The following is a 27,058-nucleotide window of genomic DNA, read 5'->3' as shown; positions in this document are numbered from 1 at the left end:
AAAGCACCAAGTTGAAATCGATACACCATGTTTAATGACAGAGAATTAAGCGTTTAAACATTTCCGAGTTTGTGTGTTTTCGTTCTCACCGACTTTCAGATACTGATTTTTTTATTGTCTGCCCTGAAAAATGTATATTTTTCGATCTGAATAACGCTTGAATATTTATATAACTTGTTGGTACAAGGTATACTGAACCGAAAAAAGAAAATCGCAAAATCGGATGGTCACCCGTTTCCCTTGAAATAGTCAAAAATTGGTATTTCCAATGAAATACTTGGATTCTTCCCTTTTCCCGTCGCTGTTTCGAGCACTTCCGATTCCAATTTCGAAATTTCCTTTTGCGTGCAGATGCTTCTATCCATAAGTGTTACTAAACCGTAAAAAAGTGAAAATCGAAAAAAACCCGAGTTGGTGTGTTTTCGAGCTGACTGATTCATGCCAGAAAGGCGACGAAATGTATGTTAATTACCGAGGTGGACATGCAGGTCTTTCGCTTGAGTTTTTCCGCTTGGGAGAGGGTTGGAGGGTTGGAGGGTTGGAGGAGGGTGAACAACAACGCGGTCAAATATTTTGTCGATTCCCTGCAAGGGTTGATGGGACTCACTTCCAAAAATCATAACTCGAAGTTTGATTAAGGAAGTTGAACTTTCTGCAATAGGTACTGCTTTAAGAAACCTATGAGTGTGAGTCACATGGCAAGGAGAAATAGCGCAAGGCTATATTGATCCGCGATGTAACAGCTTACATTGTACGGTCAGATGGACATCGGTTACCTAATGCACGTATCTTTCGGTAAAATTGTCATCTATCATCACGTCACATCCAAGCATGAGTGGGCCTTTTCGATTCTCCGTAAGGGTCATTAATACAAGGACGTCCGTTCTTACTTGCACTTGGCAGTCGCATTGTTGCGTATCGATGAATTTTGATTGATCGTGACCAAGCTCACGTTTTTGCTTATCGTTCATTTGTTTATTTTTCGTCTATTTATTATTTTATCTTATTCAATGACGAAGGCCTGCAAAGGTGTAAATTTAAAAGTCAGTGCTCTCATTCCATGTCCGTCAAAAGTTCCGGGACTCGGATCTTTTTGGTTCCAATTTCTCCCACTCCACGACCGTCAAGAGTTCCGGGATTCTTCTTAGATATTTTCAGAAGTTCCAAGAAAGTTCAAGAAAATGCGGAAGATCCGAAAAATTTCGGGAATTTCAAAGGTTCCGGGGGGGGGGGGATTGGCTGTAGATCCCAAAACTATCAATAATAGAATAAAATCCAAAAAAATCACACAAAAAAAAGTTCCGGGAAAATTCAGGAAAATCTCAAAAGTTCCGGAATTTCTAGCTAGTCCCGGGAAATGGGAGCACTGCTAGAAGTACACATATCGAGAGCTAACGGATAATACCGCCTAACTGACAATTTTGGTAAAAATGAGTTAGCGACTTTGCCGTATTCTATAGTATAAAATATGCAAGCTGATGATTTTAGTTTTTTTCGAATTCTGTAGGGGAGCGCTGCAATGACGCTGTAATGTATGAAAAAATTGCAAATCTAACCAAAAAAGTACAAAAATGGCAAAGTTCTCTCTTCGCTCTGCAAAATCTTCAATTTCCAGAGAGGAAGCCCTAATGCAAATAGTTCCGTTTGACAGAAATACGTCCGATTGCCAAATATCGATGGTAGGGTATTGGATTGAGGGATCCCTTCACCCGCCTCGTTTTCCCCAATGGGAGGGCCCCCCCCCCCCCCCCCCGCTACCATGAACGTTATTGGCGAACCTCACAAACCCTGCGTTTCATAAAACAATGAAAGCCCCAAACCAAATCCTGGAAGGTTCTTACGTAAAAAGCTGGAAAAAACGGGGAGAAAAAGTACATGTGAATCGACTGAAGCTAAAACCCTTCACGTCGATAATCCGATGAGCCCTGACACACAAGCATTCTTACGAAGCTCCGGGCTCATCATGGAATCGGCTCGTTACGTTTCAACGCGGAGCGGTTCATGTAACGAAATGAGACCGGCCCGTTGACTCGGATACGTACCCGTGGGGTCGCGTGCATTCGTTTTGTTATGATTCGCTGCAACCGAACGCGCGCTTTATGTAACGTCGCGTTATATAAAGTGGGGGGGGGGGGGGTGTACGATTGTCGACGCTGTGGCGACGGGCAGGACGGGCGCTTACATAAATATTAAGGTTAATTACTTTAACGATATTAATCTAATTGCTGAGCAGTTGAGTTGACAAACGGATCCAATTTCCAATAACCGACCCGTTTCGTCGCCCGGTCGCCGTCGCTTCCCCCGTTGCCCGCCGCGCCGCGGGATCGGCGAATTCGTTCGCGCGGAATTGCGCTTGAAACTGGATCGTTTATCCTGAATGCTGCCAGTAGGGGTGAACTAGGGTCTCTTCGTGCTGAGAGTAAAGACTAGGCAAATCCATTTCTGATTGGTTCCCTTCTACGATGCCTTCACAGTGTCACGAACGGGAATGAAGATTACACTTTCACCAATTGGACTGAGTTAAGCAGAAAGGAACCAACCCACATTTTGGAAAAAATTGAGTTATGAATGGTTTTGAACTCAACCACTACTCTACTATCTATCGCCAAAAATTCAAAGTTTTTGTTGGAGCAAATTTTGTAGAAATTGAACTTGGAGTTTATCTTTTACATTGAGTCTTATGCAGGAGCCAAACTTGAAACCTCTTTTTCTGGGTTCGATCCCGATGTGGCTTGGTTCCTTTCTGTTTAACTCCGTCCAATTGCAAAGATTATAAACTAGAATGGACCAGAGAATGGGGGGTACCTACGCCGGGGTACGCAAGGAACAAATGAAATGAGAGAGGGGATAGGAATTCGGGGATGGGATGATCAAAGATTATAAAAAAACGTCCGATTTGTGTAATCTTTATTCCCGTTTGCGTAAGCAGTGTTGTCTCAACTCTCCCTATAAATCCTAAATGCTGCCAGTAGGGGTGAGCTGGTCCGAGGGGCGAATTGGTGTTCGTCCCCTATTCTTTAGCCACAATGGCTTCGGTAGAACGAGCTCTTGGAGGACGATGGATATTAATATTGTGACTAATGCTGCACATTTTGAAGTTTAAGCCATAGGTGGATCCAGGGATCGAGGCGTAGGGGTCATACTTCCCCCTTCACCCCCCCCGAGTTTGCCCGATAAGAAGAAGGGGAAAGGGAGGGAAGACAGAAGGAAGGAAAGAAGGAAAGAAGGAAAGAAGGAAAGAGGGCAGTAGTAGTAGTAAAATAATTTTATTTTAAAGCGGTGCTTTAGCATCTAAGGCCATTTACACCTCTAAAGAAGGCAGTAATAGTAATAAATTTACATGGAAATTGAGGTTACATCAGTAAAAGTACAAAAGGGTTGAGGGGAAAGGTTCGATTTTGAGATTAGTGGAGCGCATAAATTCAAAAAGTTTTACAGGATGAGTATTCAGAAGTAAATTTTTAAGAGAGGGTAAGGGGTAGGGAAAAAAACGTTTTCGGATTTCTTTATAAAGTGGGCAACTTATAAGAACGTGATCTACCGTTAAGAAAGAAACAAAGAAGAAAAGAAGAAGGAAAAACGCTCATATTTCGTTTTTATAGTAAAAATCAGATTGTGCGAAAATCGATATGGTCCATTTTTTCCAGCTTGGAGTTTTTTTTTTGTGGGCTAATACTTGCTAAGGGTCAATGCGATCATGAAATGGGTGGTAAAGACTACTTTTAGGATTAAGCTGGTTCTCGCACCCTTTTTATTGTTGCATCGAATCTTGAAAAGTTTTATCAACTCCAAAAACCCCTCAAAACTAGAGTAGTGGACTTGAGCTGTTTTTGTGCGACTTCATTCTATGGTGCACATACTTTTAAGGTCAGACGGTCCCCGTGTAGATTGTAAAGTAAATAATTTGAGGTGTGGGTGTCGGCAATCAGCTCTCACCAACGTCTCACTCTTCATCAAAGACCGGTGACATCGGTGGCACCGGTCGTGGTGGAGTGATTAATGGTGAGAATATAAACCATGACAAACTACCGCGATAAATTACAGCGGAAACTGAACCGACGCGTGTATCGTGGATACGTTGCAAACTTTTGCTGGACTTAGAATACAGGTTGCTTCTTACGGATAGTGTCTGAGAAATCACAATGAGCGCAGTCTGAAATTCACTCCTTAATTCACAATTTGCCGATTTGCGTAATGATGAAAATTGCCCGTTTTTGGGCTTCTTACTTTCAGGACATAATATGATACAGACGAGTCACCCCGGTTGCATAACTCCACGTGTAACGCTATATGTAACCACCGTCGCTGTAATTGCTGAAATTTAGTCAGCACGACAAGACCTCGTAAATCGATAGATTATAATGGAACAGATAAATTTAAAAAAATAAGTAAGACTGTAATTTTTTTTTTAAAAAAAAAATTTGAAACACCAATTTTTTTAAATGCAACGTTTTGGGCGGAAATTTTGTTGGCGAAGTTCAGATTTGGATTCAGCAATCCAAAGCATTCAATGGTTGGATCTTTTCATCCAATGCAAGGTAAAATTCTTAAGCGTCGACGAGCCGACGCGACGATTGAAAGTATAAAACATCACGATAAAACATCGAAATGCGATATATTGCATGGATAGGACAGGACCATGTCTTGCTTTGTCCTATATTGCCAACTTTGCTGCAATACTTTAAATATATCAATAAAATTAATAAATATAATATACCCGTAATATTTTTTTTCTTCCTCCCCTTAAAAGCCCCCCTTATGTCAGTGACGTGGCGTGCTTTGCGATATATCGATTGTCATGCCATTTAAACCTATGGAAAAGGATCGATAAACAGGGTGTTCGAACACCATAATAGTCGATTCTTTACCATAGGTTTAAGCGGCATAACAATCGATATATCGCAATTCACGCCACGCCACTGCCTTATGTAATTTGCTCCTCTGTAATCCCTTCTCTTTGCGGACTTGGTTTTGGCCCGTCTGCGAAGAGCCCCCCCCCCCCCCCCCCCCCCCCCCCAAGACACTCCTTTTTCAGGAGATTTTAATCGATAAAGATAATATAATCATAATCATAATCATAATAACATCAGAAAAATGATTACTATTTAGAAAAATAAAGACTATTATGGAAAAAAATATACAAAGAATAATTAATAGAAAAAAAACAGTAGAGATGAGGTTTAAAATCCTTCCAGCAGGAGAACTTTTATTTTACAGTAAAATAATAACAATCAGCGTATAGTCTAAAGTCTCGCCTTATCTTACCGACAAAGCCAGAAATGGTTTCAACGATCGGGCTGCAGCCCTCTCATTGGCCAGCGATGTATAAGGTAGAGTAATCGATGAACCCTCTTGATCTTTGAGGAGCCTTTGGACATCCGGAGCAGCGCGCAAAGGTAGCTGCCCTGACCCTCCACGCGGTACCCGCGGCCATAAACTCAACGGTCAACAGTCGGCAATTTCGCTCGGATTTTCCTGTTTTTCTGAGTTCCTGCCTGCGTGGAAGAGCTTTGTGGGCAGGTATGAGGGCAAGTTACGTAAAAGCGAGGGGTCCGTTAAGCTGAGTTGTGCATAAAATCCGCGGCAGTGTTCTTGACCCAGATGCTGAAAGCTGAGCATTGCACGTCCGTCGCTTCCATGCTCAGTAACTTATGTAAAGGAGGTCTCACTGAAAGTAGAAAACTTACGTAAAGTCGCCAAGGGGCGCTTTTTTTGCCATCAACCACTCGGAGCCAGCTATTTCTTCCGCAGGGTCGTTACCCTACACTGCCGTGCTAAGGAGGAACGCCGTATGGGCCTTCAGACGTTGCCAAGTTTCTGTCAATAACAACAGAATTTATCAGGGTAATTGTGAATATTTTCCCCCAAAATTTTCATCCAATTTTTTACACAATTAAATCTTAAATATCTGAAAATGTCAAGGAAAAATATGAATAAATATCGTCAAAAATACATGTTTTATCAAGGGAATTTTGGCAACTCCCGAATGTTTATACGGCATTTTTCCTTAGCACGGCTGTGCACCAGTGCCGAGGCGTGAATGATCGATCCTCGATTTTCCCTTCCCCATTTGAAGATATGGCGAAGAATCGATTATTAAGGTGTTCATTGCGAATGCGAACACCCCGTTTATCGATCTTTTTCCATAGGTTTTAATAGCGGATCAATCGATATATCGCAAAGCACGCCACGCAACTGCCTTACACTGATAAAAATAGTTGTGTTTTTTTTGTTACTTTTGGTTAATATAAGAATTGAAACAGAAACCACTCTTGAATAAAAAAATACATTGGATCTAGAGTCGAGATTCTTAAAAACATCGACAAGAAAAAATACTCTTGATTCAATCGGATTTTTGCTCAAATCAAGAACCAAGCCTCTTAATTTGAGCGGATTTCCTTTTGATTTAAGCAAGAATTTGATTGAATCAAGAATATTTTTTCTTGTCAATGTTTTCAAGAGTCTGGACTCTAGATCCAATGTGTTTTTTTTTTTTTTTTTTTTCCAGTGCAACCCAAATGATGTGTTGACTTTCGTACAGTATGCTGTGAAATTCAGCGTAGAAAACAATGGAGAGACTGAGAAACCGAACGCCGAACGTGTGTTTTACTTCCCGTGCTAACCAAAATTTTGTGTAGAGTTTTCTCTCTGTGTTGGAACACCGATCGTTGAGAGGAACTCCTCAAGTACTCTAAGAAAACTGCCAAAAATTTGTTCTAAACCAAATTGGATACACTTTTGAATAAACTGTGCTCCTCGTAAAATTTACGTCAAAAGATTTTTTCAAGACAAAAAGAAACCACTATTTTTTAATAACGACTTTTTTAAGCATTTGTTTCAATCTCCGTGTGACTACAGTTGATCTATCAAAAGTTTTTGACACTGATTTTAGTTAAACTTTATCTCTTTTTAATTCTACTTTCAGAATATTCAAAAAGAGTTTCCTACGACATAAATTTTGACAATTTTTTTGTGCTTTTTGCTTGAAATTCCGAGATTTTTTAAAGTTTTTTTTTCAGTCGTTACTGCCAGAGTAGTGACGTGTGATCAAATGCTCTATGCTCAAATCAAATTCTCAGGTTACTTGTCGACCAAGTGATTTAAGTGGACGTCTAGATCTCGTCAAGTGAATAGGTAAGCAGAATCTAATAATTGATCGTCATTTTAAAAGCGAAAACGATTTCAGCTTACATTAAAATTCACTCTTGCTTAATTGGACTGCATTTTGCAATTAGGAGCTATAAATTCTGGCTCATTTGAAAAAACACTTATGTGCATAGGGAAACTAATGGCACATACGTTGTTTTTAAACCGGTGCGGAAGTTATTGTTCCTAATTGCAAAATGTAGTCCAATTACAGTGCATTGGAGTAATTGTAGGTCTACGAGGGGTTAGATTACATCGAGAGAAACTTTTTAATTTTCAGTAAAGTAGTAAACACCGCAAATCGTAGTAATCTGGAACAGATTGGCGATTTCGTTGCTTTTCCAGCTCCATAAATGGACCGCGTTAAACAGAAAGGAACCAAGCCACATCAGCTATTGCCAAATTTAACAGGGAAATTACATTTTTTACGAATAAACGCCTGTGCAGATTCCTTTGCAAATTTTAAGGAATTTGCTTTGTATCATGGAAAAAATTCACTGAGATTTGCACAGAAATCCGCACAACCGTTTTCATGTAAAAAATTAAATCGCCCGATTAAATTTGGCAATAGCTGATGTGGCTTGGTTCCTTTCTGTTTAACGCGGTCCAAATAACAATCAATCGAATGAAACTATACAGAGTGAGAGATGATAAAGCAACTGACTGATCTGTAGCTTTAGCTTTGCTTCCGCTGCTGTGCTTGAATCATTGAAACTTCCAGAGAAAGTTGCAGAATCTGTGTCGCATGCTGATTGTCACGTCTTTTTCCTGGGATTGCAGTATCGAGGACGAATAATCAGGCGGTTACGTAGCATGGCTAAGTGCATAGAGCGACTTTTTATCAGAAAAAAGCTAAAATTAAAAGCATATTCGTAATCAATCGTTGGAAAAAAACATGGGTACTCTTTAAGTCAATTATGTTCCGAGATTATTGCTTGAAAGGGAGGGTCCCATTTGAATTTTTTGCCTCAGAGAAATACATTCAAACCACTTAGTATGAATGACATTTCGGAGAGATCTAGGTTAATGCACTCGGACATTTGCATGATAAATGCATGTCTGAACTTCGGCAAATTTTGGGATGAAAAACGAAGGAAGGTAAGTATCGTTAAGTTTTTGCATGCTGCGCGTTACGAGATACTCTCTTAGTGGGGCAAAAATGTCCAATGAACAAAAGACATTTATGATGAGGGAAGTGACAGAAGGACTTAATTGTTTGGCAAGAGTTTTAATCGGATGATTTATTTCACTCGAGAACCTTATTACCCTTAAAGTAGTTAGGTCCTTGCTTTGTCAATTCAATGGACCTCTTTAGGGCAGTCTCTAGCGCTTCGTTGACTCTAGATTCTTTTAGAAGTTTTAAGCACACATTCAAATTCTGATACTTTCCGAGGAAATTTCAAGTCAAGAAAGTTTCAAAGGAAGTCCTAAAAATTCAAGCTCAAGCGATAAGCACTGTTGTTAATAAAGCTAGGTCTTAGCCGTTGAAATGCTGTGAGAGAAAATATTCCGACCGCGCAAAACTTTAAAGAAAACTAGGATATGCTGACCAGTAGCGTGGCGTGCTTGCGATATATCGATTATTATGCCATTTAAACCTATGGAAAAGGGTTGATAAACAGGGTGTTCGCAGCAAACACCTTAATAATCGATTCTTTACCATACGTATAAGTGGCATAACAATCGATACATCGCAATTCACGCCACGCCACTGATGCTGACGGGCAAGGTCCATTTTGAATAAGTGAGAGCTGTAAGGAGACTTCGTTTATAAAATATAAAAGGAGGGCGGAAGGATTGCGTTTAATTCAAGAGGCAACATTGCATAATATTATCAGGATAATCAAAAAAAGAGAGTTATCCAATTCAAAAGTTATGCAGTCAGTCTGTTGGTTGCCATCGGCAGGCTCACATACGTTCACAATACTTCCAAGCCATAATGATAACCGATTCTTCGTACCGCCTTCAAGTCTAGAAAATACAACAAGCGTGACAGTCTTCGCTGATACTCACACAGCCACGCTTGTAACAGCTTTTCATAAGGCCGTTACGTCATTTCTAAGGTTTTTTGTCTTCCCTTCTGTATCATTTCCTCTTCATTCAAAAGAAAAAAATTGCGTGGATTTCCTGAATTTTAGATTTCCTGATTGATTTTGTCGATTTCCAGCGTTTTTTGTCCTCCCATGTAAGTGGCCGTCATAAAAAATCAATTTTTCTACGAGGGAAGAACATGCTCCTGCTGTGGAGAATTGTAAAGCTGTAAAGCTTTAGCTGAACTGCCAGCGCAATTCTTGAAATTCTGATAATGAAAAGTAATATAACAACGTATTTAAAGAAAGCAAGAACATTTCAATATCGGTGCCCAGGTGGAACCGGGGACATTCGCACATTTATTAAAGCACTTATCTGTATGAAAAAAATCCATAGCAGCTACTCGTTTCTGGTGCAATTGAAAAAACTCATGAAACTTCAAACCATACCTTTCATATCGTACGAATAGAGAGGCATTTAATTAAAGTAAGTTTCTAGATTCTCTCCTGTATAATGTGTGATCTTCAAGTGGGGTAAGTTTAACCATCAAGCTTAAGCATCAAGATGAAACTGAGGAAAGAGACTTGGATTTATGACTTCTTCATAAGACTCAATATTAGAAATACCTACTATTCAACGTCTGTTTGCACGTTAAAACTATTTTTTCTCGTTGTTGAATTTTTTCAGAAAAAAATGTGCAAACAATGTGCAAAAATGTGCTCAATACTACTCATAGGCCATTTCTCCCAAAATGCCACGTTGTTTTTTTCTGTTTCGTGCAGTCCAAATGGGCTATATTTTGCAATGAGTAACGACTGTCTATTTCAGGCTCATTTACGAAACGACGTATGCTCCATAAGCTCCTCCATGTAGATAGGTTCCTAACTACGCATGAGTCAGAAATGAGTTCCTAATACTGCAAAATGAAGTCCAAAGATGCCTCCTCATCATGTCTTTAGTGTTTGACTTAGGTTCCACGTTATTTGAATTAAATGATTGACAGGGAAAACATTCTTTCCTTTGACGTTTGATCAACGATTATTCAATCGATAAAAATTTAATTTTTTCTAGAATCCACGACTTTAAAGTTGCTCTCTGCGGATGTGAGCCGTAAAGGTTACCTCGACAAACATAAACACTGCTTTAGAACTACGCAAAAAGTTCATTTTTATTAACGTTTTGTCCTATTTATCGCTGTTTGCTATTTGCCATTTGCGTGCAACGTTTGAGCGAGACCTATACGTTACGTAAGGGTTAATCGCCTCATCGTTGCTCGTTAAAGCAGGTTTTTACGGGGAAAAATTCAACCAATTCACCGTTAGGCTCTCTGATTAAGGTGTTTTTTTTTATTATTATTTTTGGGCTTGCCACAAAAGGGTGCAAATGTGTAGTGCTGGTTTTGTAATTATCGGACTTCCATATAATCCACTGCGCACAGCACTTTTTAAAATGTATGAATTTTGTTTAGAACAAATTAATCCTCGAAGACAGTGCTTTTTCATGTTTTCACTTTTGCATGATTATTTTTTTTTTTTTTTTTTTTAATTATGTGATTTTGCTTTTTGGCCCATTCAAAAGTTGTGTACAAAAATTGTACACAAAGTGATTATTGGGTAATCTTTTGAAGAAACTTAAGAAATCGCAGACACTTTAAACGACCCGAATCGATACAGTTCTTCAGTTCACCATCGTTGTGTAACTCTCTCAAGTTTCTACCAGATTCTTGGAAGAAATTTTATCTCGTCAGGAATCCCAAACCCAATCATCATTATTTTCCAAAACTTGGAGCTTTTTAATCGACTTTTTAAGAAGACTATTCTTCAAAAAATGTCCAGTAATATTTTTTTGTTGAATTATTTTCAAATAAAAAGAAATGGGTTGAGAAATCATCCAATCTGCATTATACATTTTCTTTATTTCATCATCAATTTCACCATTTCATCATCGCACACGCATTTATGGACAGTATCATAACAATACACCATATTGACATTATTGGTGGATGTTGACATTTTCGTGTGTTGAGACTTCCTTTTAAACATTGGCCCCTTCATGAAGATAAGTGTTCTGAGATACCCACCACAAATTATAAATTTCAATGAATCTGATCGATTTTATGGTTTTCTATGAATATTTAAAGAGTTTTTTTTATCTCCTGAAGACTTGAACGAATGATGACGTAATGGAAAATTTATGTCTAAGAGCGACTGAAGAAAATAAACTAAGTATGTCCATGTATTGGAACGGCTGATGTCATCAATGTTTCAGTTTTACCTCAAAGAACCATATGTATAATGTAAAAAAGAGCATGTTATTTCGCTCCATAGGAAAAAAAACTCAGAAAAAACGCACCAAACCACAGAACATGTGCTTTTTTTAAAAAATTAGAAGCGTAACTTGTTAAACATTCTATGAATATTATCAACACATGAAAGAGAGATTTGCATCGTGATCAGTACAGTTAGTGTTCTGACTTTCTTCTTCCAAAAAAATCCAAAATCAATATATAGAATATTCTAGTAATGGAGAAGAAAAAGCAGGGAAATTTTCAAGAAATTACGTTTACTGACTTTCCATTGAAGAAATAAAATAAGACTGAAAGTCTGCAACGTCGCAAACGAAAATACCCCGATTTTACAAATGGGCAATCGACATGCTAGTCAAATCCGTCGTCGAGAACAAGTTTTTCATCCGGCAAATAACCAAATTTTCGACATTTCTATCAGATGTACTTTTGTGGTAGCACTTATTTCCAGCCTACAGAAAATGCAGCGTCATTTTGTGATCAGACGATTTGTTGTCACAAAAGTAAGAGAAACAATGGAGATGTTGCATGTGTGAGGAATTTGCGATTTGACTGTTGATTCTTATGTAAACGTTCGAGAGGAACACGATGGTGCCACTGGTTTTCACTGAAATCAACTCCCAAGCTCAAAAAGCTCTCAAGTTGAGGCCAAAATGGAGGGGATATCCGACCCTACCCTGAGAGTCCACCTCTACATCAAAACAAACTCTCTATGCAAAGATAGGGAGCAAATACATTAGCAGTGATACCGTGTTTTCAGTTTTGGAGTCCCCAAATAAAGTGGCAACCCTGCCAATGTATTTGCTCCCTATCTTTGCATGGAGAGTTTGTTTTGATGTAGAGGTGGACTCTCAGGGTAGGGTGGGATATCCCCTCCATTTTAGCCTCACTTTGAGAGCTTTTTTTGAGCTTGGGAGTTGATTTGAGAGAAAACCAGTGGCACCATCGTGTTTCTCGCGAACTTTTACATAAGAATCAATGGTCAAATCGCAAATCTCTCACACATGCAACATCTCCATTGTGAGCAAGTACAATTTTATTTCAATTCTTGTACAATATTTCATTGCACCGTGCTACTTGGGTTGCACTGCCATCTCCCGTATTTCCCATCGCGCCGATACCGACGAGCGAAGTATCTCAACGCGGCGCGCGCTTCCGGTGACTAAACTTCTGACTAATGTTCGAATGACTGATAGTGCATGAGTCGCAAGTCGCACTGATGTCATGTCGTATGGTGGCGTATGGTTTATGAAGGTGAGTGGTTTACGTAATGCCCCCCCACACCCCCCCCCCCCCCCCCCCCGGCCGCCGGGCACTCATCGCGCCTCAATTTGTGTTCATTACATAATGTATTGTGCTCAGGATGGCGATGTCGAGCGTTCCACGATCCAAGTTCGACGTCAAACGATCCGTCATCCAGGCCTTTCCCGACGCGACGCGGACGGCGACGTGGATTAAGCCGACGGGAGAGGTCGACAAAATTTGGAAAACTTTAAACGCAGATAAACTCCGTTTATAAAACTTTGAGGTTCTTTAAAGTTGATTCCATCGGTTTTCTCGTGAATTTTTCTTCAAAGAGCACCCCTCAAAATTAAAAATTGAACGAAATAAACGTAAAAATTTGCAGTTTTAGCTAACAAATTCATGTTGTGCGCCCCCGCATCAATGGAATTGAGTCTATCAGAGAGGTCGGGCATGAAATTTTTGACTTAAACTGCAAATTTTGGGTTTATTTCGGTCGCTTTTTAATTTTTAAGGGTGTCCTTGAAGAAAATTTACGAGCGGTAAAACCAATTGGAATCCACTTTAGGTACATTCAAATTTTCGTATAAACAGGTGAGTTATCAGCGTTTACAGTTTCCAATTTTTGTCGTCCTTTTATATTGACTCTCGACCCACCGTGCGGCGACGTTCGCGGTGGTGCGTCGCGATGGATCACAAATTTTCCGTCCATCCGTCAAATCGACGGCATCCAATCGTAGTTCCAGGCGAGGAAGTAACTCCATTACGAAGGTTGCAATCTTGACTGTTCAACATTAATTTTTTTACAGATTGTTGCAACGCGCTAATTTTTCTCAAAATTTTTCTGTTTTTCGCACAAGATCAGAGGGAAAAATCAGCGTAATTTTCAGTTAGTAATCCCTAAGTGTCTCCTGGTATAAGAGCAATTTGCGCGAGAAAATTTGGCAACGTTGGAATGAAGTTACGCTCTTTCGAGAGGGAAGCGACGAACTGTCGCAGCACGTGGAAAGTGGAAACGCGCCTTATCTTGTGTCGCAACGATTTCGATTCGCCCTCGAGGAGGAAAAGAGATAAACGAAAGTAAGAGCGAATGCAAACACAACCTCGTAATGAATGACTATTTGAAGAGTGGGTTGAGTATTCTGCCGTGTTAAGGAAAAACGCCGTATGAACATTCGGGAGTTGCCAAATTTCCTTCGGTAATAATGTTTAGTTTTTGAGGAATAAGTTTCGATAATTATTTCCTTGATAATTATTGGACTATTTATCTTCTAAATTACGAACGCAATTCGTCGTGAAAATTCGGGTAAGGAAAATATTCAGTAAATTATAGTCCCCCAAATTCGTGAAGTTAGCAAAGGATATTTGGGCAAACGGCCTCAAGGGGGTCATACAGTATATTGTTTCGGTCAGCATAGGCAAATATGACTGAAACAGGCGTAAGCGCCGATCTGGGCAAGTCAGCCTGATTCTGTGAAATATCGCAAATGGAGCATGATTTTTAGTGGTCTACGCCCGCGAGCCACTAACATAGAGTACAAGTGGAATGCAAACTTCCTGCGTCAAAGGGTATCCCGCAACCCTAGCAGTCACAGCTAACTATTGGCCTGATTTACAACGCTTCAAATTTCCATCAAGTTCCGATTCCAAATGGGTGACTGTGTGCGCAGTCATCTATCATCACAGATTTTTCCGCGCCTGCAAAACATTTTGACCGTCATTTTTTGTCATCTTTTGAATCGGATATTGACGGCAATTTGAGCGTGTATCCAGGCCTTATGGCGATCCGAGGAATGAGTTGCGCAGCAGTTCTTGAATGCCTCTGGAGGGGGCGACAGATATGAGATTCGTTGTGGCAATCAGGGAAAGCCCATTGTTTGAGTAAGACGGGCTTAACATCAAACTTTTCCGAAATGCTGCCAAAGTGATTTTAGCGCCAGCGTCTTTAGCCGTATTCCTGTGAGTTGGAACGTTAAATTAGCCTTCAATTTCGAACGGATTACTTTGATGCCACGGCTGGGGGCATGAGTATGGTATGCCTCGTGTTCCGCACGTCTGAAGCATGAGTCCCTGGTCCATTGCCTGCTGCCCCGTTTGTAGAATTTGGCTCAATTGAGATGTGTGCAGTGTGAGGAGGACTTTGCGTATTTGACGAATGGGAATCTCACGTAAAAGTTCGCGAGAAACACGATAGGGCCACTGGTTTTTCTCTGAAAATCCAACTGCCCAAGCTCAAAAAAAACAGAACGCTCTCAAAGTTGAGGGCGTAGATGGAGGGGGTATCCCACGCGCTAGCCACGCTTTTCCTGATGAGTCCGCGGCTGACATTCAAACAAAAACTCCCATGCAAAGATGTAGGGAGCAATATACATTGACAGTGGTCTGCCACTCTGATATTGGGGGATCTAAGAACTGAAAAACACGGCATTCCTGCCTATCATTATTTTCTCCCTTATCTGTGTCATGGAGAGTTCAACTTGAGGCAGACGTGGGGATCTCTCAGGATTAGTCGTGGGATATTCCCCTTCCATTTTTTCCTCAATCTTGGTAGAGCTTTTTGTCGATGCTTTGGGAGTTTGATTGTCAGGAGAACCCCGTGGGCACCATCGTGTTTCTCGCGAACTTTTACATAGAGAATCCATAGTCAAATCGCAAATTCCTCATACATGCACATGGCCGGATTTACCTACTTGCCGCCCATGGGCCGCCTGTATTTTGCCGCCCTCTTCTCATTCATTTTGAAACATCAATAAACACCATCAAGTGAAGGTGCCGGAGGAAGAAGGGCGCATAAGACGCGTTCAATCGTGTTGGACACATTTTTTGCGTAAGCCCTGTCAACACTACTAGCAAAAGTTCACGGAACTTCGCGCGAAAGTTCAATTTCGTAAACCTATCTCTGTGTGGACAAGGCCTTTTATTTGTAAGAAATGAACAAATAAATTAAGAAAGAACAAACATAAATGTGGTTTAATAATTTTAACCTCCGCTGCCGTGCGCGCTGACCAACACGAAGTTTGGCGCAATGCGTGTAATTATTCATGTAGTCTTTGTAGGCACTAAGCGTTTCACGCCGCCGCCGACGCTGTGTGACCGGCACTGTGGTTTGACGCAATGCGTGAAGTATTCATGCAGTCTCGTAGGCGCTAATATGTGTTACATGCCGACCGCCGCGCCGAAGGCTTTTCCCTTTCATCTCAAGTCCTCGTCATGATTTCTCTCTGCGCCGCGCCGCTCCAGGCTAAATTACGTGTTTGGTTTCTCTCTTAACTCAACTAATTAAAAGGTGCGCAGGCTTTTGTATCACCGGAAATACGACAAAATTAGAAATTAATGAACTCTCAGGAAAATGGAGAGATTTTGTCCCTTTTCTTGTTTGTAATTTATTCTGAATCCGATTTTTTTGTACCTGCATTTAAAAAAAATTGCAAAATTTGCCACCCCCTAATTTTACCGCAATGGGCCGCGGCCCATGTGGCCACCCCCTTAATCCGGCCCTGCACATGCAACATCTCCATTTCATTATAGCCAGTCAGCGAACTGGGAAGCCAGCGGGCTGATTATTGAAATTGCTAGACAAAGCTAAGACAAGAAGACAAAAGGGATATAGAGGGATCCCATTGGAGAAAGCGGGTGGTTGCAATGGATACAGGAGGCAGATAATAGACTAAGTAACAGCACCCTTTAGTCCATACCACCCACTTCAACCAATACATACTCCCTATGTCTTCTTTTCTGAACGTCTGATAGTCTGAACTTTAGGGGGGCACATACCACAGATTGCACCTGTGAGCCAAAAAATCTTAAATCCGGCCCTGATGGAATGAGAAAGATCGATTTAAATGCACTCGACGGAAATAGAAAAAAATCCGTCAGTATTGAATATCTGACCTTGTCGCAAAAACCAACGAGAGAGGAGCGTAAGTGCGTGGATGATTCTACTTATATAATGTGTTTGCTTAAAATTGCCGGATGCAGCGACTCATCTTCGATATGACACATTACCTATTACGTACGAGATGATTTTCCCCAGCTAAGCGTGTGACCTAAAATTCAAAGAGCATACAAAGTGACAAAGAGTTTTTTCTTGAATATTCTAGACTGCTGATGGATGCATTTACCTACTTGAACTGCGATCACGGGTATGAATGGGAATGCACGTGATATATTCTTTTCCCCTCTGTAGTATGGGGAATTCACGTGATGAAAACCATACAGGATGTCCCAGCCCTAGAATCATTGGATGTTTTAAAACAAAGCGAAAAAACTCGAGCATTTCAAAGAGAAAACTCTTTGAAAGACTAGCCTCCCCCCCCTCAAATTTTAGCGTACCCCAAAATCGTTTGACGTGCATAAGGAGACCATAGATATGGTGTTCTGTGAGAATTTTGAATGAAATCGAACAGATAGATTCTGAGCTATGGCTGCAGTACACAGATTTTGGGGGACGCCTGACGGACGGACATTTTTTCAAGTATGGTTATATTTGATTTTAGGGACCATCGTCTAGAGATGATGAAATTTCAAATTTTTTCCCCCTTGGAGGATGACAAATACTTCCTCTACTCTAGGGAGCGAGAAAGTAACGAGGGGCGAGTAGCGAGGGGTGTCATACTATACGAGTTAGAGAACAAATGGTGCTCTTTATTGCGTTAAAATATAACCCTGCACTTTTACAAGTTTTTATCACTATATTTTGATAAATTTCAACGTACATTTTGCGTGAATGTTTAGTTTTCAAGTATCTCCGTTTGCGACGTTCCATATACTTCCTATCACACACTTTATTTTTTAATTGGAAAAAAATCAAAATCTTCTCTTGAAAACCTCTCGATTTTTCCCTCTACGTGCGAAGAATGTCATGTAAGATTGTTGGCCTGTTTTCTCCCCCGATAAAGTAAAATTACGATGATTTTGAGAGAGACTTCGCTAAGTACTTTGGGTGAACGTACGCATAACTGAGTACATTAATTAGATATTCCATCGTCAATAAAATAATCTAAAAATTCTCAAATGTAAGGAACCGGTGCCTAATTGGACGTATTTCTGCCAAACGGAACTATGTGCATTAAGACATGAGCCCTGAGACCCTTAAGAATGCATGTGTAACAAAGCTCACGTCATAATGCACATGGTTCCGTTTGGCGGAAATACGTCCAATTAAAGTTCCCTACTTCCACCGACAAAAGCCGCCTTTATCGGGTGGTTTCCTGATAATCAACTATTATTCCGATAATTCGAATATTTAGCCTCGGAAGTCTGAGCAGAGCGCGCTCATTTTGTAAAAAAGCCCGTCAATTTAAATTTCGCGGTTATTTTTACATCTAACCTCAACGCTCAACGATCATCACGCAACTTTGTTTATTTTGTTTGGGTGTGTGTTATCAGCAGTTATCAGATAGGAGTAGCAAACTGTAATTACTGTAAACAAAATTAGGAAAATCCCGCAAAAATTAAAGTGATGAAGCAGTTCGTTGTTCAATTTCCTAATTTTCAATGTGCAGTATAAGTTAACAAGTAACTGGTGCCTCAAAATCACTATCATTTTTCCTCATTCACCATGTACGATGTGTATGAAAAGCATCATCTATTAAAATCAAACTCCAGCATAGAAGCGCTAGCAGCTTATGGTAAGGATCATGACTTTAAATAACGATTGATTTAATTTAAATTGAAGTTGTTTTCTTTCATTGCACAGGCGGCAGAAAGGATTTATAAGTTTCTTGACCTCGCTCAGGTTCATGGGAAGAACAACTACCATTCACTCCAGTGGAGTAATAGCGAAGTCTAAGCGAAACATCATCGCTACATTTCTTTATATTTTGATTATGTGCAGCATGCTATTCAAAGCATGCTATTCAAGGCATCATCAGTGATCCCAAGCTGGCGGATCTTCCCCATCCTGGCGCGTGAACAGCGTAGGAACAAAAACCTCATGAGAAAACGCTTCTCTATCTCTATATATACGTATGCCTGACATCACAGAATGACGAAGTAGCCAATAGTAGGACAGAGAAAGGCAGAGCGTACGTATCTTGCACACAGAGCACGCAGGAACACTGGGCATCATGCTTTTAAGGTCTCATAGTTACTGACCGAGGACTGGGTTAGAAAGTGCGCTCATCTCGGAAAACTATCAAGCTCTGCTGGGTTTTTGTTTTGTCACTTACCGCTTGTTCACCCAAAATGACATTCATTTTAATCAGTCTTTTAATTCTTTGATAACAAGGATCTAGGAATAGATTCTTCAGTAACCTTTTACAGATTTGACCTCTAAAATCATTGACTTCGTGCTCAAATACCTAGTGTTCCCTCATATTTTATAACAAATTTCAAGCATCATATTTGACTAGCTTCAGGCATCAGTTTTATCTGAATGTAGTTCATTCTAATTCTGTGTTTGCTATCTCTGCTCCCTAGCAAACAAGTCTGCTTTATTGCAGCTGGTAATTATTTTAGACGCAGTAAACTCTGCGCCTAAGTTGATTGCGTAAACTTATGAGTGTAAGTATCTTAAAGCATCGAGTGAAGGGTCGCTGGCGCCTATTTTTATCTGATATGACCTATGAATCTGGTTACTCAATAAGTCTGGATACTTTCCTCAACGGATTTTTTTTTTTGGCATATATATAGGACATCCTCGGTGAAGTAGAGGATAATTGCTAAACGTTTTACTTCACACTTTTTTTAGGTGTTTCATAAGTAGTTTGATAGTGATGCTCTTTTTAAAGACTGAGGTTGGCCAAGGAGCATGCAAAGATCATGCAAAATTAATTCCAATTATTAAAAATTATTTCATATCATTGCAAGTTATATAACTAGTTTCATTACCAAGTGCTTGTATGACTGATATTGGAAACTACAAGTAAACAATGTTGTCAGAGGAAAAAAATTAAGCATGTCCAAACCTAATGGAAGAGAAAAAACTTTAGCATGAATCATGATGAGTTTCTATATTTATTCTTGACAAGTTTTTTTCTTTCATTTCTGCTCTTGACTGGAGGAGAACACACATCAATCGTTAGGAAGAAGAACAAATAAAAATGGAAAATGCATCCTAGCTTTTACAAGTACACCATCACTACTTAGAATTATGAAAAACTTCCCTTTAAAACGGACAGATTTGACCAGATTCAGCCTAACTGCACTTCATATTGCCTTCTTCCGACTCATGTTTAATTGTAACAGAAAATGAAATTACATAATGTCTTAAAACTCTAAAATTTCCCTGCAACTTGTAAAATTTGAAGTTAGAATGTTATTTAGTTTTCCATTAAAAAAATGGAACACGAGAGGAAAAGCGATGTTTGATGTACATATTAGTCTAGATTCTGATTCAATGCGTCCAAATAATACCTACTTACTTCTATGGACTACATTTTGCAATTTGGAACTTCAATTTCTGGCTCAGTTTTGAAACAACATATGAATCATTACTTTCTGTAAGAGCATAAGTGGTTTTACTGATGAGCCTGAAATTGCAGTTGCTAATTGCAGAATGCAGTCCTAATGTAAGGCTCAAATAAATGTTTGACTATTATCCTTTTAATGTTTAATTTAATTTAATCTTTTTAATGTTTAACTATTATCCTTGAATTGAAGCGATAATTTGTTGCTCACCTGTACCATACTACTTATTATTTCCATCATTGTAATAGAGAGAATCAGCACCTTTTTTGGCTCTGTAATTGGTCAAAAATATGGTAAGCACTCCATAAAAGCTCGTATAAAAGAAAGTTCACTCGTTACATTCTTACTTTAGGACGTCTCAGTCAGAAAATTGTTTTTTATGATTTAGGTAGATAGTTTTGAGAATCTAGAGGTTTATCTTCTTTTTTCGCCTGGTGGTGACTGAAAACAACTATACATATAATTTTTAAATGTATTCTCTGCAATTGACAGTAATTGCAAAGTGTCTGTTTTTTCCTCTGAACTTGTATTTAATTACACTTCAAAGAATACTTATGTATGTATTAGTCACTTTTACAGTACACTCGAGTGGTGTTCGACACTTTACAGCCACAGTAATCTGTCAAGGCAGATGTCTTTTGGCATCAGGAATACCTTTTTATCTATATTATCACCAGGGAATTGCCTTCCTTTCGTTCATTACCTAAATATTAATTTGTTATTTTTTGTCACAGATGATGTATTGTATGTTGGAACAAGTAAAGGAAACCTGGCCAAGTATAATATCAATATCAAATATGAAGACGGGAAGATGAAAGTAGAATCATCGCACCTTTGCTGTTACTACAAAAATTTCAGCAAAAAACCCATCCAACAGCTTGATGTTATCCCTCATTATAACATTTTAATCAGTTTATCAGGTACTGTATGATTTTAAAATCTACAGAAGTTTTGCATTTAGTTTTGGAAAATGACAATTTTTAAATAAAATGTATTCACGTGTCATTAGTCTAATGAATTTCGTGATTATATTTTACAACTATGGAAAATGACGTTTCCAGACAAATTTCAAGAGAGCTAATAGAAATACAACCTAAATAAGAAAAAGAATATGTCACAAAATTAATAAAATTTTAGTTAATTAAAATTAGTAAAAAAAGGAACTGAAAGTCAACAACCAAATAGCGGAAAAATTAAAGTGTATTATTAGTGGTATTTTGCAAATACTGATTGGTTCTCAGCTACAAAATAAAAAATTAAAAAGAAACATCATTTACCTTGTAAAATCTTAAAATGGAGCACAATGCACATTTAAAGGATTTTTGGTCTGAAAGGTACTTTTATTGTACGTAGTTTCTTGCTTTAGTACACTGGAGTGGGATTCAATAAATTTGAATCGATTTCTTTTTTCGACTTATATCCTGTATTTTTTTCTTTTTAATTTTTACAGATAACTTGGTCTCGGTTCATGATACAAACAAAACTAATTTTCCCCTCCTACACGACCTCTCAAAAACTAAAGGCGCAACTTTATTTACTCTACATCTGAAGGTAAGACAGTTTCAGCGTTTCCATGTAGCACTCTTGCCATCAGCACGATGTTTGTCCAAAGAACTGAGAATTTTCAGGGTAAAGAGAACTTCTTTTGGGAGTATGTCCAGGGTGCAACACTAATCCTAAGATATTTTGTTCAGAATATTCTCGGAAATGTCACTAGATTATTTTCTACATTCAAGAATATTGTTGAAGTTGAACTTTCACACTCTAGGGGTACAGAATGATCTCAATGTGTCCCTGTAAAATGCGTACACCGTAAATATTTTCTTTAGGTTTAGGTTCGTTATTTCTGACTTGATCAAGTATTTATATTTCTTTTAATTTTCTCAGGAATTTACATCGATGACTGGTAAAACAGCAATCTATGTGCGAATGTGCGTGGCTGTGAAACGAAAACTGTTGTTTTACTATTGGAAGAAAGGGGAGTTTCTCGAATTGCGGGAAGACATCGTTCTACCTGATGTACCTCGAGCTCTTGCATGGTGTGCAGATTCAATATGTGTGGGATTTAAAAATGATTATGTTCTCTATCAGGTATGTATTGTAAATTTACAAGTCTTAATAATTTTTTTGTCTCTAATTCTATCTCTTATTTTCCCTTTTTAAAATTTTAATATTAATGGTGTTAAAAGAGCAAGTTACATTCCACTGAACCCTAAAGCCTGTTCATCTGTCTTCATTTAATCCAACATCCATGATGCCCTTTTGTTAGGAGTGGTGCGAGACTCTCTTATCACACAACGTTACCCATATCAGTCGTAGTATATGTTTAGTGAATTTTTCTTCTTCAAGATATTTATATCGGGCTGAAAAGTAAGTAACTAAGTGTCATAATTCAGCCCAATCAAGAAAGTTAGAACATAATTTCTCTTCTGTTTTCCATTGCAGCTGCACCATGAGCCTGAAGCAGGAAGTGAGGGGAACACAAATTCACCAAAGAAAAAAGATTTATTTCCTGTTGGCAAACAACCCGAACCCAGCATCACGCCACTTAATGATGATTCATTTATTGTTGGGAAAGATTTTGGCTCTGTGATCATCGATACAAAGGGAAATGTCGCTGTGGAGCATGCTGTGAAGTGGTCCCAAACACCCAGCAGCCTCGGTAATTTATATTTTTACTAAATCAAATCCAAGATCATTGATCCATTGACTTTTTAAGAAAATGAAGAATTTACTTCCACCAAGAAGCACTGCTTACTATGCATTCATAATGCAACAAATTTTATTGATTTGATGCTTTCGTTGTCTGGCAGACATCCAGGTTCTTAAAGACAAACCTCCTTGACCAAGACTTTTTAATAAATAGCCAAATAACAAGTGATTGGGCGCCTATAGATTAGAATTTTCGAAACGTACAAGAGTATGTTACATACCACCATATCGAAATGTTATCAATATCCTCTTGCCAACAACATACTACAATTGTTGTTTATTTTGCATTTTTAATCAACTTAACTGATTTTACCTCAATTTGCAAGCAAAATAAATTCTCATTTGTCGGTTCATTCCAAGATGGATATATGTAAGTATTAAATCTGGTTTGCATTGCTTTCTTTTCATGTTCTAAATGAAGCTAAGCTGCTGAATGCTAGCGCCCTTGCCATGATGTATCATATCTATGATCTAACTATATCTCTGTTTTACTTTTTTTCCCCAGCAAATGACGACCCTTACCTCCTGGCTGTACTCAACGAAACAGTCGAAGTTCGCAGCGTTGAGCCAGCCCTACTAGTGCAAACCATTCCTTTTGCAAAACCTAAACTCATATGTCGCTGTAAACGAGGACTAACTTATGTTGCCTCATCAGAGCAAGTCTGGTGTCTTGTTTGGAATCCAATCAGCAAACAGATCCAGCTTCTTCTTGAAGAAAAACAATTTCAGCTGGCGCTGAAACTCTCCAACTTCTCCGATGAAACAAGTGAAGACAAGAAGAACATTCATTTGATTCAGACATTGTATGCGTTTGATCTATTCAACAACAAGCAATTTCGGGAATCAATGCAGGAATTCTTGAAGCTCGGGACAGATCCCTATGATGTAATCCGCCTTTTTCCAAACCTGTTACCCCAGCAAGTGCAAGATCAAGATCTGTCTACGTCTCAAACCCCCGACTTGGAGCTGAATGATAAGCACTTGGAAAACGGTTTGTTAGCTCTCATCGAGTATCTGACTGAGGTACGATGGAAATTAGCAGGAACAGAGACACAAAATATTCAGCTCTTTCAGATCATTGACACAACATTGTTGAAGTGCTACCTCCAAACAAACGATGCCTTAGTCGAGCCCCTATTGCGACGAAACTACTGCCACCTAACAGAAACTGAGTACACCCTTAAGAAATATAATAAATTTAGTGAGCTTATTATTTTATATCAAACGAAAGGGTTGCATTCTAAAGCACTTGAGTATCTTCAAGAACTGGCCGATGAGCCCGATTCACCATTATTTGGGTGTGAAAAAACAGTCAACTATCTCCAGCACCTGGGCAAAAACGAGATGGACTTGATTTTCCAGTTTGCGGATTGGGTGCTGCAAAAATATCCAGAGGAAGGATTGAAAATTTTCACAGAAGATATTGAGGAGGTAGAACAATTGCCCAGACCACGTGTTCTGGATTATTTATTAAAAAATCACAAATCATTAGTCATCCAGTATTTAGAGCATGTTATTCATGTATGGAAGGACACAAATGGCATTTTTCACAATGCTCTAGTGCATCAATATAGAGAGAAAATTCAACAGCTCTCTGTACCGAAAGCAACATATGCAGAACAACAAGCAGCGCAGAATTTCAAAACAAAACTGTTCAAATTTCTCGAGGAATCGGACAGCTACGGCCCGGAAACAGTTCTAATCCACTTCCCTCATGACAGCATGTTTGAAGAGCGCTGTATTATTCTTGGAAAGCTAGGCCGGCATGAACAGGTTTTATCAATCTATTTAAATAATCTAGGTGATATTCAGCGAGCAATTCGATACTGTGATAAAGTCTATAAAGCGAACGTAGAAGGCCGTGATCAAGTTTATTTCCTACTAATAAAACTCTTGATCAACCCGCCTGATATTTATTTTGGAGGTTCATCACATACTACCCCACCACAGCCAGACCTGGAGACAGCGTTAACAATACTCGAGTCCAATGCTGGGAAAATCGATGCTCTTAAGGTTTTAAGTATTCTTCCAGATGATATACAGATGACAAAAATCAAGCATTTCCTTACTTTAAGTCTTTCAAAGCAGCTAGATGAAAGGCGGAGGGCCCAGGTGTTGAAAGGGCTAGTGTACGCAGAGCATTTGCAGGTTCATGAGTTACGAATGTTTTACGAGTCACAAAGCTTCCTAATTACAGAGTTTAATGTCTGCCCTGTGTGTAAGAAACGTTTTACAAATCAAAGTGCCTTTGTTCGATATCCTAATGGTGATGTTGTACACTATTCATGTCAAGAACAAGTTACGTAATGTTTGTCAATCGCTATGATTAATTCATAGTTTTTTCCAGAACTAATGCGCCGTTGTTGTCTATTCTGAGCGGAAGTCTTACCAAAAACCAGAAATTGTTGCTAATAGAATGAATCTATTCTAAAGCCCATTTTGCCAAATTAAAATTGGTGTGTGAATTCTTCGTATAATTTTTTCAGGCCACTGTGATAAAAAAAAATACTGCCAACCTATTGTTAGTTAATTTTCATCTAATAATAATATGCTATTCAGGACTATGAATGATGGAAAGTTCTTAGCTAAAAATCCGGAAAAGAAATTAGAAAAAACTTGGCTGCACCCTCTCTCGTTACAAAAGAGTAATATGCAATAATGATCTCCCAATGTAGCATGATTATCAGCTAAATCATCTTTTTACACATGTCAGAAGTTTTTTGTTTAAAAATGACAGTTATGCCATCCTGAAAACAGACATTGTGTTTTAATTCTATACTGATTGTATTGTGACAAAATGCTGTATTTAAAAGAAAACCGAATACCTAATATTTATCCCTCATTTTTTGAAAATGAGTGTAACCTCTCATTGGGAACTCAATATGAAAAAAAAATGAAGCGCCCTGTCAGTGGCAATCAGGTTCTCTCGAAAAACAGCATTATGTGTGGAAGTTAATTGTAAAATTTGAAATAGATTCCCTGCATTTTTGCTTTGGATGGCAGAGTTGTTCCAAAAGTTATGGCTTTTTATGATATTTTTACATTTGAGGCAAATATTTTACGTGTAACCTGTTATTTTTTTTTCAATGTATTATTGTTGTTTTAATTTTATCATTAAAATCGATTCTTTTTTAATCTGCTCTAAATTCACTTGTTTCATCTCAAGTAGGACGTACAAATAATTGAAAATAAAAAAGAGATTAAAGTTTCCAGAATAATGAGCAATAACACATACTTACGTCTTGAACGTTTGAAAGTTTTCATTCCACACTAAGTCTGCTCATGCACAATGTTATTCCATTTTTGAACATGAAAGAACTGACGCAATACATATCAATGGTGCAGGTAGAAAATCACATGTCTTGATTTGTGAGGTTACAAATTTTTTGCCGCATTTAACTTTTTATAAAATGAATACTATTTCCTGGAAGTTGGTTCTCTATTCTAAACAAAATATTCTGTGGAAATCTCGGAAGAATAACGCTTTTCCGTTCTTCATTGAAAAAAAAGGAGATTCTTATTGGTCATGATCGAGGCACATGTTTTTAAACTTCCATTAGATATGCAATGCCACTCTGTGTGCCTGTGCATAGGAGCACATGTACATTTTGCCAAATTTTCTGGAAGAAATTCCGTATTATGGGGAAAACTAATGGGGTTTTTTTTGGTGAATTTTACGGAAAATTGTATGCATAATCTGGATAACCTAGAGAAAAAATACTTAAATTACCTAATTCATCAAAGATATATAAAACAATTTTAATGCCAAAAAATCACCCACAGAATTACACGGTTCATAATACAAAATCTTATGATAAGTGCTATTGGACGCGACCCGCGACACCACTATTCGACCTCCCAGGAGCTCGGTAGTGTGGTGTGCCTATTCAATTCATTGAAGGCGCTTTTTTGCTGTCGCGAGTCCTGGGACGCGACGGCATGATAATTCTTATGAACTATCGTGGTATGGTAACGAGTAGATTCTCATTTGAAACTTTTCTTCTTTTCTTACCTTTTCGCCCAAGGTGTCAATGTGCTCGCGTAGAACTACATCTTCACGTTGCCAATTTTTTTGGGAGAAATTAAGTGTTTCTTAGTTAAACAATTTTTTTGCACGCTTTACGGAAAATTTCACGCATAATTTGATCTGGATAACTTAGGGAAAAGTATTTAAATTAGTTCATCAAAACTACATACATTTTTAACCGCCAA

At 38.7% G+C, this 27,058-nt stretch overlaps 1 protein-coding gene across 1 annotated transcript; it reads left to right on the top strand.

Annotated features, from left to right (window-relative positions):
• Window positions 1-18,083: 18,083 nt before the first annotated feature.
• On the top strand, window positions 18,084-25,981 carry Vps39 (vacuolar protein sorting 39). Its single transcript, XM_019062413.2, has 6 exons — window positions 18,084-18,354; window positions 20,869-21,054; window positions 21,585-21,685; window positions 22,022-22,225; window positions 22,580-22,796; window positions 23,352-25,981. Exons 1-6 carry the CDS (start codon window positions 18,285-18,287, stop codon window positions 25,151-25,153), a joined length of 2,580 nt encoding a protein of 859 aa, XP_018917958.2. The 5' UTR covers window positions 18,084-18,284; the 3' UTR covers window positions 25,154-25,981.
• The last annotated feature ends 1,077 nt before the right edge of the window (window positions 25,982-27,058 follow it).

Source organism: Bemisia tabaci, chromosome 10 (assembly GCF_918797505.1).
Source record: "Bemisia tabaci chromosome 10, PGI_BMITA_v3".
Classification (NCBI taxonomy): Eukaryota; Metazoa; Arthropoda; class Insecta; order Hemiptera; family Aleyrodidae; genus Bemisia; species Bemisia tabaci.
The sequence above is the reverse complement of the archived record's forward strand: the minus strand, read 5'-3'. Positions and strand labels throughout refer to the sequence as shown.

Bases quoted from the DNA above. Each gene is read 5' to 3' on its own strand.
- Vps39 (XM_019062413.2), top strand. From the start codon at position 18,285: ATGTACGATGTGTATGAAAAGCATCATCTATTAAAATCAAACTCCAGC. The intron at 22,226-22,579 runs GTATGTATTGTA...TTTCCATTGCAG, and splicing joins ATGATTATGTTCTCTATCAG to CTGCACCATGAGCCTGAAGC. The intron at 22,797-23,351 runs GTAATTTATATT...TTTTTTCCCCAG, and splicing joins CCAAACACCCAGCAGCCTCG to CAAATGACGACCCTTACCTC.